This window comes from Amphiprion ocellaris, chromosome 9, assembly GCF_022539595.1.
Source record: "Amphiprion ocellaris isolate individual 3 ecotype Okinawa chromosome 9, ASM2253959v1, whole genome shotgun sequence".
Lineage (NCBI taxonomy): Eukaryota > Metazoa > Chordata > Actinopteri > Pomacentridae > Amphiprion > Amphiprion ocellaris.
In genome coordinates this window covers 5,690,406-5,704,945 of record NC_072774.1, presented here as the reverse complement: position 1 = coordinate 5,704,945, position 14,540 = coordinate 5,690,406, and the positions used below count along the sequence as shown (strand labels likewise).

Here is a 14,540-nt window from a genome sequence, read left to right as displayed (position 1 = left end):
TTGTTTTGATGTGTTTTAGAGGCGTTAAAGAAATAAAAAAAAAAAAAGAAAAGAGGGGGGAAGTCACTTTCCGTGTGGTCCATTTGGGTAATTTACAGTCGGCTCTGACTGGACTACAGGCTCGACAGCTTTGCAAATGACAGCAGTTATAACGCAGGTGTATTTTTCTTTGTCTCGCTGTTGATTTTGCACAGTTGTGCACCCCAGGCAGAGGCTTGGCCTGAGAAATTAAATCCTTGTGGCTGGAAAGACTGACAGCATGGAGGCCTCAAATCCAGTCCCAGCATCGATCCAAACTTTACATCAACACCTTAAAGTTTTGCAAAAATGGAACAAATTGATGCGTAAAATTAACCAGAATGCAGAAATTTAAATGTCTGATGGTCTGTCACCACAAGTTACATGTGGACAAAACACCAAAGCTCAATCAATATGGTTTTGTAAGGGCGGATACTGGTTAGTAGTTGTCAGCTAAGCAGATATTTGGAGTCAATATACATTTGCAGAGTCAAAATTTAAAATTCATTTAAATATCATTATTTATCCTTCAGTGCTGATTGGTCGTTACTCGTGACATGTAGCCAATCAGACAGGGTTGTGGGCGGGACTTTGCTCAAGAGACAACAGACAGAAAGAAGCAGTTGCATGGAAGCCAGAGTAGTGCATTTATTATTTGATTTACCAATTTATTAACTGGCTAAATTAAAAAATCAATAAATCTTGATTCTATTGCCAAAAATTACAACACCAATTATTGGGAAGATGCTGAGTAGTGAATCTAATAATCAACCAGTTTAATAATCAGTCGCTTCCTACAAAACACACCCAAAATATGACCAGTCTGGGGCACTTTGTTGCATCCGTGCACTGCTGTCGTACCCACACATGCAGATTTTTTCTTTAATATTTAGAGCAAAAACATGACAGCAGAAAAAGAACTCTGTTAAGTTAACTCGGTTTGCCTTCATTTGGTGTTTTCATACACATAAATAGGGACATTTCACTATAAAATGAAGCAAAAGGAGACACAAATTGGTGGAAATCATGTTTTGTGCATAAAATCTCAGTTTGCAGCTGCCAGATCCATGAAGTGGAGTAAAACACTGATAAGCAGTCAGGTATAAAACTGATATGTAATGGAGTAAAACACTGAAAAGCAGTGGCATAAACACTGAAACTTTGTAGAGTAAAAAGCTGAAATGTAATGGAGTTAAAGACTGAAATATAATAGAGCAAAACACTGAAAAGTTGTCCAGTCAAAGCTTGTATGTAACAGAGTAAAGCACTGAGAAGTAATGGAGAAAAATACTGAAATGTAATAGAGTACAACACTAAAATGTAGTTGTGTGAAACTCTGAGATGTAGTGGACTAAAAGTAATGAAGTGAAACAGTAAAATGTAGTGGAGTAAATACTGAAATGTAATCGAGTAAAAGACTAAAATGTAATGAAATAAAAAGCTGGAATGTAGTAGAGTAAAACACTATAAAGTAATAAAGTACACAGCTGAAATGTACTGGAGTAAACGCAGAACTGTAGATCTCTCACCAATAGGGGTGGGAACCTCTGGGTACCTTGCGATACGATTCACGATACAAGGCTCACGATAACTATTATCTCACGATATGGCGACAGTCCGAAATGTACCCACACTTTGACTTGTAAGCTGCCGGTGCATCTTTCAATTTCTGTTTCTCGCTTGTTGCCGCCATGTTTTCTCCCTTTGCGCGCTCTATGGGTATCTTCTTCGCCCTGCGACTTCCGCCCACTTCACCGCCACTCCCAGGAGGAGCGCCCCTAGCGGACCATCAAGGAATTGCCCAATAAGCAACGAACATTGAAAGAGCCGTTTATAGCGGCCGTATGTTAAATAAAAGTATCGATCCTTGGCGGGAGCATATCGATAATCGATCGGGAGACAAAATATCGCAGTATATCGCCATATCGAGATACTGTCACACTCCTACTCACCAATTAAAAACATGAAAGAAGCAGAGGACTTTTATTTTGGAAAACAGCTACTCATCGAAGCAACAATATGGAGGCAAATTGGTGCGTAAAAGTTAAGCAGAGTGCAGGAAATTAAGCGTTTGATGCCCAAAATATCCCGAGGGACGCACAGGCCCCCAAATGTGCACATAAAACCTACACCTGCACAACAAAGAAAAGTACAGGAAGTGATAATATTAGTCTGTGCGCTGTAAATAAATAAATATATCTGTGAAATCACCGCTTATTCCACCTCATTGTGCCTTTTTACGCACGGCTCCATCCAGGACCGTCATTTACTACCTTCTCAGTTATTATTGTTCTTCCTCCACGGTGAGGCGGCCGCGGCCCCCACGTGGCCCGTTTCTGATTTCATTTTAATAAGGTCAGTAATAATCGCGCGAGTCAGCCGAGGAGAAAACAGCTCCCGCGGGGCCCATCGATGCGCGAGAGGCCCGCGAGAGGCCCCCGAGGTGCCACGAGCTGACCCGCGAGCTTCACAAACAATCTGATCACGCAGGTCTCGCGGCCGCCGCTGTCCCTCCCTCCCTCCCCTCCGTCCTCACCCACCCCCCTCCGTCTCTCGGGACCCGCCTCGGCACGCTCGATCCCCCCATTGTCAGCTCCGGCGCTAATAAAATTGTCCCTCCTGCAGGCGAGGCTTGTTGGAAAATTAATTTTATCTAATTATACTGATGTCACCGCCGCCTTTCAGCGCGTAATTAAAATCTGACCTGCGAGCTTCTGCTTTCATTCTTTGATGGGGAAAGGAAAAGAGAGGGGGGAGAGAGGGTGGGGGGCAGAAATTGAATTAAACAAATCAAATATTAGGTGTTGATTGTGTTTGGAGGCTGATTGTGGGAATGTGTGTGTTTCTTGCAGCGCACAGTGCAGAAAAACGCCAAGTACGTGTGTCTGGCCAGTAAGAACTGTCCTGTGGATAAACGGAGACGCAACCGCTGCCAGTACTGCCGCTTCCAGAAGTGTCTGAGCGTCGGGATGGTCAAGGAAGGTAGGAGACCCCACACTAGTCACACAACCTCCAGTTCATGGACACAACTTTAACTCAGGGTTCAGCATCACGCATCCCTGCTGCCATAGATGCAACAATGTAGACGCAAATCGGTGCGTAAAAGTTACCCAAAGTGCAGGAAATTAAACGTTTGATGCTCAAACTGCGCAGCATCACTCACAAATCAACCAGTTTAAACTCCTACATCCTGGTTTATTTTAAAGTTGACCTGCCAAAGCTTTTGTGTCATCATTGTCTTCTGCACCCCGGAGATGTTTTTGCTGATGTTTGCAATCAGTTGCCCTCCTTTCTCTGAGGTTTATCACTTGCTTCTCACACACTCATGCAATAACACATATTTCGGTGCTGCACACACATCTGCAGCCTCCAGAACAGCTCCACTGCCATCTGCTGGTTGCAGCCTCCTTAATTTGGGAAAAGCTCCACAGTTGTGCATCAATCCTCTTCTTCCTTCTGCTCCACAGTTGTTCGTACCGACAGTCTGAAGGGGCGTCGAGGTCGTCTGCCCTCCAAACCAAAGAGCCCCCTGCAGACGGAGGCTCCTCCGTCTCCACCGCTCAGCCTGCTGTCTGCTCTGCTCAGGGCTTATTCCCACTGCACACCCCGAGACCTCGACTACAGCCAGGTACTGTTAAACGCTCACTCATACTTGCAGATACGACCAGTTCAGGAGCTCTTCCGGTGACCTCTGCTCTCTTTGCGCCCCACAGTTCAGCGCCGCCGACCCTCCGTCCTCCTCCTCAGACGCAGAGCACATCCAGCTCTTCTACCGGCTGCTCACCATCTCCATGGAGACCACGAGGTGCTGGGCCGACCGGCTGCCCGGCTTCTCCGAACTGCAGCGGGACGACCAGAACATGCTCATAGACTCGGCCTTCTTGGAGCTGTTCGTCCTGCGACTGGCTCACAGGTACATTTGCACTCTGGTTTGTTCGCGATTGGTTCAAAGAAATGCAGTCATGACGGGTGGAGCGAAGTGAAGGATGTAGCGACGGTGCCCCTGCAAAAAAGTGACTTATTTAGCATGCAAACTAGCAGAACTGCTTAACTGCACAATGCAAACCTCCTGCAAAACTTGCTGTTATGAGGTTGGTGGATTTTCAAAGCAATGTCTGCTTAAACCTCCAATCTGCATCCAATGAGTCACACCAGCTTGCAGGTTAGAAGTCAGAGCCCGCTGAGAACTTTTAACACTTTTAATTTAACTTTTCTCCACCTCTGAAATGTTTTGATTCTCGGCACACACCCACGACTTTGTTCGCAACTCTGTTTTGGCATCGGACGTCGTGTTAAGAACAACAGGCCTTCATTTTACCGTTAGACGCAGTGTGCTGTAAGTGTGCTGGCAGAGCTGCGCTGCTGCTGTGTTGGTGTATCTCCAGAGTGGGAGGAGTGGAGCTGAGTAATCGCCATATGAACCAAATCATGAATGGAGTCTGTAGCTATGACAGCAGCTACGCCCACAGAGTTCCGCTCGGCTCGAACTGATATCTGACGCACAGAAAGCTCAGTGTGCTCTGAAACTGTGCTAACATTGTGAATCGACGGGATCGATTCCATCTGAAGGGGCCGGTCAGCTGAGGAGCTGAAAAGGCCCCGTTATGGAAGCAGATGCATATTCAGTTCAGCTGACTGGAATAAAAAAAAGAGAATTGCCTTCATTTGCTTCCTGTGTTGCGTGTCTGCGTGTGAGCACGTGGATACCCATGGTGCCGTTGTGGCTGCCCCGGCCCGGCTCCGCTCTCACTATTACCCCTGGTTACTGGTCTGCTCCTGCGAGGCATGCGGCTGGTTAAATTTATGGGGGAGGGCTACGAGCTCATCCTTTTGTCTGCGCTGTCGTCCAGGGCAGAAGACCAACACAGTCGCTTACTCACACACTGATGATGCAGAGTCCCGGCTCCGTCCTCCTCCTGGCTCCAGGTGCAGGGTGGGTAGATTCTGGGTGGTGGCATCACAGGCCCAGCAGGAGGTTGGGGATCAGGCTCTGATTCACGCTGTAAAGGGTGGACTCGCTGCTCGTCTTCCCACGGCAAGGAGAGGAAAACGCACACAAGCACCGTTTTATCTCCTCATGAGAGCGGCGGATGGAGTGGTCCACGCGACCCTGCGTTGACCCCGTCCTGAACCTGAAAGCCTCGCAGTCCCCCGAACGCACATCTGCGTGCTTGTGAGCGCTCCGCAGAGTAAATTTGCTCCGCCGCTCTCCAGGGCCGGCATTGCTGCGAGCGCCCCGTTACCAAACAGTTTCTGTGGTTATTGGTTGATTGCCGTGGTGACAGTGTCGTCAGGGGTGAGAGGAATGTGTGGCAGACATCCAGCTGTGTGTGTGTGTGTGTGTGTGTGTGTGTGTGTGTGTGTGTGTGTGTGTGTGTGTGTGTGTGTGTGTGTGTGTGTGTGTGTGTGTCTGTGTGCAGTTTCGCTCATGTGCTACTATCACACACGGGTCAGATAGTATTTGCAAATAATGTTATATAATAATAATAGTAATGAGGCTTTAAAGCAGGTCAGTCGAGGCTGCAGGAGAGTGGAAACAATGGCATTGCAATGTTTAGTTTTTCTGCAATATATGTGGAAAAAGAATGTTTGCTTTTTGGAAATAATCATTCTGCAGCGATTAATGGTTTTGTAGGGGAGTGCATCTGCAGCAAATATAGAAAATATTTTCTAAAAAGCTAAAGAAAACTGTTCTTGTGGTAAAATAGTATTTTTCACTTTCAGATCTGCCTTTGGACTCATTGTAGAGAGTTTGGTGCTGCTGATTTAAATGCTAGAACAAATTGTTGCCGTATTGCAAGATAATAGAGGGGCTGTTTTCATGTCTTTGGCTGAAATATTTACATTTTGCAACCAAATCTTCCTTTTCTCTCCTTTTGCTGTGCACATGTGGAGCCTGCATGTCGGCAAACTCTGTGTTTTGTGGTCAAAGTTTAAAATAATCCAAAAAGCCTTTAATGGGAGTAAATGATGTTCTATCAGTCAGACTTGTCTCGTAGATTAGTCGTGGAAAATGGGAATTTATACAAAGCAGCAAAAGAGTTGTAGCGTGAAGTGTTTCAGTTAGTTTTCCACACATCACATATGTTCATTGCAGTGTCGATGCTGAAACGATGTAGCTCTAGGCTCAGTGTATCAGAGAAACAAATTGAGATTTTCTCAATCATTAAATGCTTGTGGTGTTTCGGCTTCATACTTTATATGCCAGAGTTTTGTTTCTACTTCGACTTTGTAGCGTTTACTTGTCAGTCAATCAATGGAATGCACTGATTCCATCAAGACTGAAAGATATGCAGAAAAAAAACACCATATTTTGACAATATTTTAAAAGATATTGTGATATAAATCAAATTTTAGTGTGAATTTTTCCGTTTCTTTTCCACTGAAACAAGACTGCACCCAACAAGTATGTTCTCCCACATGTAGAAAATAAGATTTCTCAGCAGGAATATCTCCATGCTTCGTGTGTAATGGCATGTTGTGACATGTTTTATCCAAAAAGATTGTAAGATCTGTGATTTGTATGTTATGCTTGGCCATATTGCAATGATATGCGGATTCACAAGGATACTTTACACACAAACAAACCTTTTTAGAAAACCCAGAAATGCACTCTTATTCATGCTAGATTTGATGGGAAGTTGTAAAACAAATAAACGTGTGTGTGTGTCTGCATGGCTGCGCCTGCCTGTGCAGTTTTGCTCATGTGCTACTATCAGCCGCAGGTCAAATAGTATTGTGAAATAATATTATGTAATAAAAAGAGGGATTTTTTTAATTGTTTTTTTGAAACAGCTCCATGTAGTAAAGGCATATTCATTTATTGTTGCAGTCCTGGGAAAATAATGAGATATTTGTGGTGCTTTAGCTTCTAATTTTTAATTTTTACACTTAAGTTTCTTCTAATTTTTTTCTATTAGATTTTATTTATTTGCAGCATCGACCTGTCAGTCCATCAGTAACCCATCAAGGATTCTTCACACACAAAAATCCCAAAATGCACTCTACTTATGCTAAATTTAATATGAATTAATGGCACAAATTTTGTTAGACACAGCTACGATTTTACATTCAAAATAATAAAGCACTATACTGTCAAACAGGGCTGCAACTAATAATTATTTTCATTGTCAATTATTTTCTCCTTTAGTCGTTTGGGCCATAAAATGTCAGAAAATGGTGAAAAATGTCAGTAAGTGTATAATATTTTTATCCACAACCTAAAGACAGTCAGTTTACTGTCATGGAGGAACAAAGAAACTTGAAAATATTGACAATTTAAGATGCTTGAATCAGTAGAATTTAGACTTTTTTTGTCTTTAAAAGGTGAAAAATTACTTGCCAAATAATTTTGTTGTTGCAGCTCTGCCTTTGTCTGGGTTTGTACAGCTTTAATCAAGAGTGTGAAATGTTGTATAAAAGATGTGTCACAAGAAGTCAGGAAAGCAGGTTTGTTGTTAAAGATTCCCAATTCCCTCTGCTCTCACATTGGTACATTCTGGTCCTGTTAGCTTCGTGTTAATCGTTTTCACTTGTGTGCATAAAAGAGAAAAGATGTTTTTAATGTGTGTTTGATTGTGTGCAAGCGTCTTTGTGCATGTGTTGGGCTGAGAGTGGGTGGAGCGCCTCCTTTAAACTATACTAAGGATAATTAGACACAAATGGCATCGCATCTTATCCCCATAACTGCTAAGCCAATGTTTGTGCAGGGTGTAATTTGAGGCTTCCACCCCTTCTTTTCCGCTTTCCTTTCCTGCATCTTCCATCTTTCTTAGTTGAAACTTTTTTCAGCAAAACGCTGCACAAACTCTCCTCCTTTAGCCTCTAATAAAGACCAGTTAGCTCCGTCTCCGCTTGACGTTGTGTGTCGTGAGTAAGTGATGGTTAAATACATCTGAGAAGCCTTTTCATTTCCTCATTAAAGCTTTGTGTTTCCACTGCACACCACAGCTCGGCACATTAAAGCCATTACCTATCTGCACACAGGCCTCTGCCCTAACCCTTCACCCCGCCCCACCGCAAGGAAACGCAGGAATGTTTTAAAATCCTATAATTTGGAAAACACGACCTTAATCAGCTGCATGCCAGTGTTTGATGTGCGCGCTGCCAGGATTGGTCATTGTTTTTTATTGTAATTGTTTCCTTGCACCGCTATCTCAAGCTATATTTACAATACATGAGGGAAAAATGCAGCGTTTCATTGGAGATCTCTTTATTTTTCTTACTGTTTCCTCAGGTCGATGCTGTCGGAGGATAAACTCGTCTTCTGCAACGGTTTGGTGCTGCACAGGTTCCAGTGCCTTCGTGGGTTCGGGGAGTGGCTCGACTCCATCCGGGACTTTTCCACCCACCTCCAGAGCCTAAACCTGGATGCCTCCGCCTTCGCCTGCCTGGCCGCCCTCGTGCTTCTCACAGGTAACGGCAGATTTCAAAACTACCAGCAGGGGAAAACAAAATGTATTCCATGAACAGAAACAGCCACGTCTTCCAGTCGCTGCTGCACACAAACGCCTTCAATCATACAAGCTGCTTGTATGTACAAACCGCCTGGGAGTTTTCTCACATTTTTGCTCACTGTGGGATCATTTTTTGGTGACAATATAAAATCCTGCACCTCTATGGAAACAGAGCAACCATGACTAGAAGGAGGGAGAACTAAAAACTGTCTTCTGTGCAATATGACACAGTTGAAATGCCAAAAATCACAAAAAACATTGAATTTCTTTGATTACTTATTGTGCAAATATTAAAAAAAAAACCTGGTACCAGTATGTACAACATTTTTTCAAGTGCTAAAAGGTGTTACCAATACTGGATTCAAAAATAGTGGCTCTACATATTATATATATATATATTCTACTGTTTACATTTTTAACTTGTTCCCAGACTCATTTTCTATCTGCTCTGTGTAAACACTGCCTGCAGTTCAGCTGAAAACTCAGATTTTTTTGGTCAAATGGCTCTTGGTTGCAGCTGAATTACTGATGGTTTCACAGTTGCACCAAGAAAAACGGATTTTTTTTTTTTTTTTTTTACAGAATTTAGTTAATGCAAGTGGTTAATTTTTTGCTGTTTTTATGAGGAGATATAGATTAAAGTTGCCCAACAAAGCAACATGTCACAGTTGCAAAAGTTGAAAATCTGATCTGATCCAGTGAATTTCGCTGGATTTTGGTTGATTTTTCTGTGAATGTTCTTAAAGAAACATTTTTTCCATTTCTTTTCTTCCACCAAAAAATGTTCAAAAATTTCCCAAAAATGTTGAAAATGTGGACATCAAAAGTTTCACTGTGAAAATATATATTTTTTCCCACATTTCCAAACTTTAAAACGGGTCAATTTGGCCCGCAGGACGACACGAGGGTTAAGTAAAATACATCAAAGTTAAAATCGAATTCCAGGTGTAGAAGTCTGTCATATTTTTAAGCAATAACCTGCCTTTCAGTGAAGATTTGGGGCTCATTCGGTTGCAGATCCAAACATGGACACACACACACACACACACACCTCCCTCCCTCGCTTCTTTCCTTTTTGCCCACAGCTTCCTCTGTGGGTGATTCAATGTGACAGTGATCAGGTGGACACTTCCACTAACGTCACACATGCGCTCAGAGACACACACATGTGCACGCGTGTTCTCGCCCGTCTCCGCTCGAAACAAGAACCCGATACCCAGAAGCACCTGCTGCACCTGCCGCACACCTGCCGCTCTAATCAGCGCGGAGGAGAGTGGCAGCTTTTCCCCGCAAACACACGTCTGTAGCTGCGCATTAGAAACCCAGAGGTGACAGAGGATATCCTGCAATTAGAGCCTCAGAATCTGTACATTAATGTGGTAAAAATCCTCCTCGCGTCACGCTGCCCCCCTCCACCACCATCGCATCCTCCAGCTCTTTTTTTCTGCCCGAGCCCTCCGACCCCGTCCTCGCTCTCTGGGGGAGCACTTAACTCTGTGCCTGATCGACCAGCGCCAGCCGTGGAATCGCGGCTGTGGAATGGCGTCCGCGGCGCTCTCAGCGGCACTCTGCCACCTCGGCGAAGCACACAGGCGCATAGCGGCGGCCCGAAGCCGCCGAGAGCCGCCGGGCGATCGACCGCCTCGGAGTGGCCCGAGCAGAAAAGGCAGCCATCGATCTCTGCCCGGGGAGCAAACAGAGAAAGAAGGGGAGAGAGCGGGGGAAGAAAGACAGGAGAGGGGGGGAGAGAGTGTGCGAGTCTGAAAAGCCGCCGTGAAAGGAGGGCTGGAGTGACATGGAGTGCATCAGCAAACAAAGGAGTCACATAAACAAACAATAAATAAGCTCCGGATAATGGATACCTCAAAGTGAGGCTGGTCTTAGTGGCAGCCTCCCTGCAGCACAGACTTGTGTATAGATATATAAATATATGTGTGTGTGTGTGTGTGTGTGTGTGTGTGTGTGTGTGTGTGTGTGTGTGTGTGTGTGTGTGTGCAGCTCTGGACACGCTGTTCTCTGCAGAATGAGTTAGTGTCACATTAAGCCGCTACGAGTGCCACTGGAGTTGCTATGGGCAGCAGCAGTGTGTGTGTGTGTGTGTGTGTGTGTGTGTGTGTGCGTGTGTGTGTGTGTGTGCGTCTCTTCCTAATTTCATTTGGCGGCTCACAGGGCCAAAATAATCAGCTAATTGTTGAGCACTTTTGTTCCTGTCAGCGTCTTAAATTGCAGCTGTGTGTGTCTGCAGAGGTCTAAAAATATGTACATATATATATTCTACATATATATTCTCATGTATATATATGTGTGTGTGTGTGTGTGTGTGTGTGTGTGTGTGTGTGTTTGTACACAGCGTGCAGGGGGCTTATTAGGTTAGACTGAGTATTGATCTGCAGTGAATGAGGCAGGTTAAGGCCTGTTAAGAACATGAGCCATACAGGCTAATGAGGTGGAATTCAATATAAAAGAAGATGTAGCTAATGCTGCTTCGGCTGGATGAGCTCTGAGGTCATTCCTCGTAAAATCAGACAAATCTAAATACATTTCCTCCCTTTTTTTAAAATTTATTTTGTTTAATTCAATAACTTTAGTGTGTTTAATGAAAACATGCAAAATCTGACCTTCATATTGTGAATATTTTTAGAGTTACAGACCTTTAAGGTACACAGAGTGGTGACATTTTTTCCAGCATTTCTGAGCATCGTAGCTTCATCAGTACAGCAGAAAAACACATTTAAGTTCCGTTAAAAATTGCAACCAAATCAATTTTACATCCGCTCCAGGTGCCACAATGTAAAGACAGAAATTCATTTTTGCAGGATGTTTTCTAAAACTAACTTTGAGCATCCATATTATGGGATATATCATAGTTTTAATAGTAAAACTGCAGCAGTTTAATGTCTATGCAAAATCTCACCCTCATACTATGAATATTTTTAGAGTTGCAAGCCCTTAAAGTACATAGAAGTGGGTTAAAATTTCACACTTTTTCCAGCATTTCTGAGCATCACAACTTCTTCAGTACAGCAGATACACATATGAAATTTTCAGAGCTTTTAAACAGACTTATGCTCTTATAAAATCAGTTTTGCATCCACTCCAGGTGTCACAATCTGAAGGCTGAATTTCATTTTTGTGAAGCTTGATTTTTCAACTTTGAACATCAATATTATGGGATGAATCATAGCTTGAACAGCAAAACTGCACCAGTTACCAGTCTATGATGTTGACTAATAGAAGCAAGCATTGGTACCCTGGACTTGTTTTTAGTTTTATGATAATTTATAGAAGAACCTTCAAAAATGTGCATTTTGATAACCTTTAAAGGGTCTGACATTAGTTTTTTTCACATATTAATACATATTTTGTCACGATGCTTCTTGGGTGTTGACTGTTGACAGATTGTCCTCCCAGAGTGACTTTATGGCACCAGTTAGTCTTGTTGCTCAGCTTAAGGTGGAAATTTAACTTGGAAGCCACACCTTTGAGCATCTTGTATACATGTGCAGTCCTCAGTCACTCAGCAGTATCTTAGTTTTAATCCCTCCAGAAAACAGAACCTCAAATTTTACATTTTGCAAGTGTCAAAATATTAGAAAATTAGTTTGACACAGAAGGAAACATGGCTTTAAGATGATCCTGTATCAAATGTAGGTAAAATTAGACTTTTCATTTGCTATATCTTGCCCCACAAACTCCTTTCTTTGAGGAATTATCAGAAAACAGAAGACATATCCAGGCTACCAATGCTTGTTTCTATTGGTCGACATCATCGACTGGTAACTGCTGCAGTTTTGCTGTTCAAGCTATGATTCATCCCATAAGACTGATGCTAAAAGGTGAAAAATTAAGCTGCAGAAAAATGACATTTAGTCTTCAGATTGTGACACCCTGAGTGGATGTAAAACTGATTTTAACAGAGCATAAATCAGTTTTTAAGCTCTGCAAATTTCATGTGTCAGTGTGTTGTACTGATGCAGTGATGAGGCTCAGAAATGATGGAAAAAGGGTGAAATTTTAACCCACTTCATGTGCTTTAAGGGGCTGTAACTCTGAAAATATTCATAGCATGAGGGCGAGATTTTGCATGGCTTCACTACATATATGAACCTTATTGTACATAAAAAAATCAGCTGATTCTGAGAAGGTCAAGTGGAAGAAACTGATTGATTTTTCAATGAACTCAATGAATAATTCTCCTAACGTTTGCCTTCTTGTCTCTCCACAGAGCAAGTCCCAGGTCTGAAGGACTCGAAGCGTGTGGAGGAGCTGCAGAATAAAGTGATTTGTTGCCTCAGAGACCACCTGGGCTGCGGCCCGTCATCCTCCACGTCCAAGGCGGCGCCTCCCCTGAGCCGTATTCTGGGTCTACGGGCGGAGCTCCGTTCCCAGAGGACCCAGGGCCTTCAGCGGATCTTCTACCTGAAGCTGGAGGACCTGGTGCCGCCGCCGCCGCTCATCGACCGGTTTCTGGACACTCTGCCGTACTGATCGCGTCCCGTTCAGGCCTTTTTATTTCCCCTCTATGGAGCATGTGCACACTCACCCAGAAAGAGAGACTCGCCTGCTTCCGACTGAGCAGAGAGAGCCGATCAGATGCTTTTTCACTCGACGGGACGAACCAAAACAAGAGCGCCTTTTCACTCCAACGGACAAACGCTTTTCACCTGTATAAAAAAAAAGAGATTCTTTGACAAACAAAAAAAAACAAAAACGCTTTACCACTTTTTATTTGATCCTCACGTTTTTCTGGGGAGGATGATGAGACGGAACAGAAAAAAGTGACCTCTCTGTCCGGGTGGCAGCTCATTCTGCAAAAACAAAGAGAAAAGAAAGAAAGAAAGGTTTATGAGTACTGCTGATTTGATCTGTGTTGAAGCGTGAGAAAACGCTTCGCAGAGCCGGTGGTGCTGCCTCCTGCTGCAAAAGGAAGTTTTGAAAATGTCAGAGGTCAGACAGCGTAGAAACATCAGGTACTTCATAAACACGTGGAAGTGGCTGCTGAGGTGGGCTCTTAATTACAAGTGCAATTTCTTAAGTGCTATCTCGCCACACAAAGGAAGAGGAGGAGGAGGAAGAGGGGGAGGAGGTCTAATTTCAAACTCTAAATTATTTTAATACAAAGACTCGTACTGTACTGTCAGTAGCTGAAAAGAAAGAGAGAGAGACTCCATCTGGCTTCAGGAGGCAGATGTGAAGCTGCGCACTAACGTTCGATGACTGAGTCGCCCAGAGTTGAACTCCTCTGTAGCTTCTTTTTTTTGTCTTTTTTTTTAAATATTAACTCGTTTTTGAAAATCGTAGGTCAAGTGAGGAGGACGGAGGAGCGAGCGCTGGGGCGGGAATTGGCTTTTTTTGAAGCACTTACACCCTGAGAAAGGGCTAGAAGCACAGACACACACCCTACCTGCCTGAAAGATGGACGGACGGCGGGGAGTCGGAGGGTGCTCGACGATAGCTGCACGTCCAGGGAGTGAAACATTCCACATTCATGCTCTTCTTTTTGTTTTTTGTTTTTATGTTTTTTTTTCATTTCTGTCGTGGAGGCTGCGTGAGCGTGTGAAGGACAGACCAGTCTTTTGTGCTGCTTAGAGAAGCCCGGATCATATGCATGGTGTGTTTATACGCTGTCGGAGCTGCCATACGCCCGTCAAAAAGAAAAACAGCTCGACCCGTGTTTGTGTCTCAGACTGCAGCTCTGTGGGGAATCTCCCACCAACCCACTCACACTCACGGCAGCCGCTTTTCGAAATGACAAATTCTATAGATATAAATATAAATATATATATATAAATATATATATACAAAACTAATATTTTGAAGTGTTTTTAGCTTTTTCAAATATTGTGGTACGAGTTGTGCATTGTTTTTTTTTGTTTTTGTTTTTTTGGAAAAAGAAGAAGAGAAACAAAAAAAGGAAAAAAAGTTGCTGTTTTTTTCAATGTCCCTCTTTTTTGGTTAGAGTTTCCTGTTCAATTTTGTTTTGTTTTTTTCTTTCGCTTTGGTTCACTGGATTTTTTTTTTTCTGTTCAGCACTTTGAAATCATAAACTAGTTCTGATTATTCTGA

General features: G+C 43.3%; 1 protein-coding gene across 2 annotated transcripts in view; it reads left to right on the top strand.

Annotated features, from left to right (window-relative positions):
* The window catches only part of nr4a3 (nuclear receptor subfamily 4, group A, member 3), a 24,026-nt gene extending 9,486 nt beyond the window's left edge, over positions 1-14,540 (top strand). For both annotated transcript variants that reach the window (XM_023284248.3, XM_055013752.1), the window contains exons 4-8: positions 2,871-3,000; positions 3,486-3,646; positions 3,732-3,931; positions 8,255-8,433; positions 12,700-14,540. In XM_023284248.3, the coding sequence (XP_023140016.2) occupies positions 2,871-3,000; positions 3,486-3,646; positions 3,732-3,931; positions 8,255-8,433; positions 12,700-12,962 (933 nt within the window). In that variant the 3' untranslated portion in view covers positions 12,963-14,540. The remainder of the gene's footprint in view (positions 1-2,870; positions 3,001-3,485; positions 3,647-3,731; positions 3,932-8,254; positions 8,434-12,699) is intronic.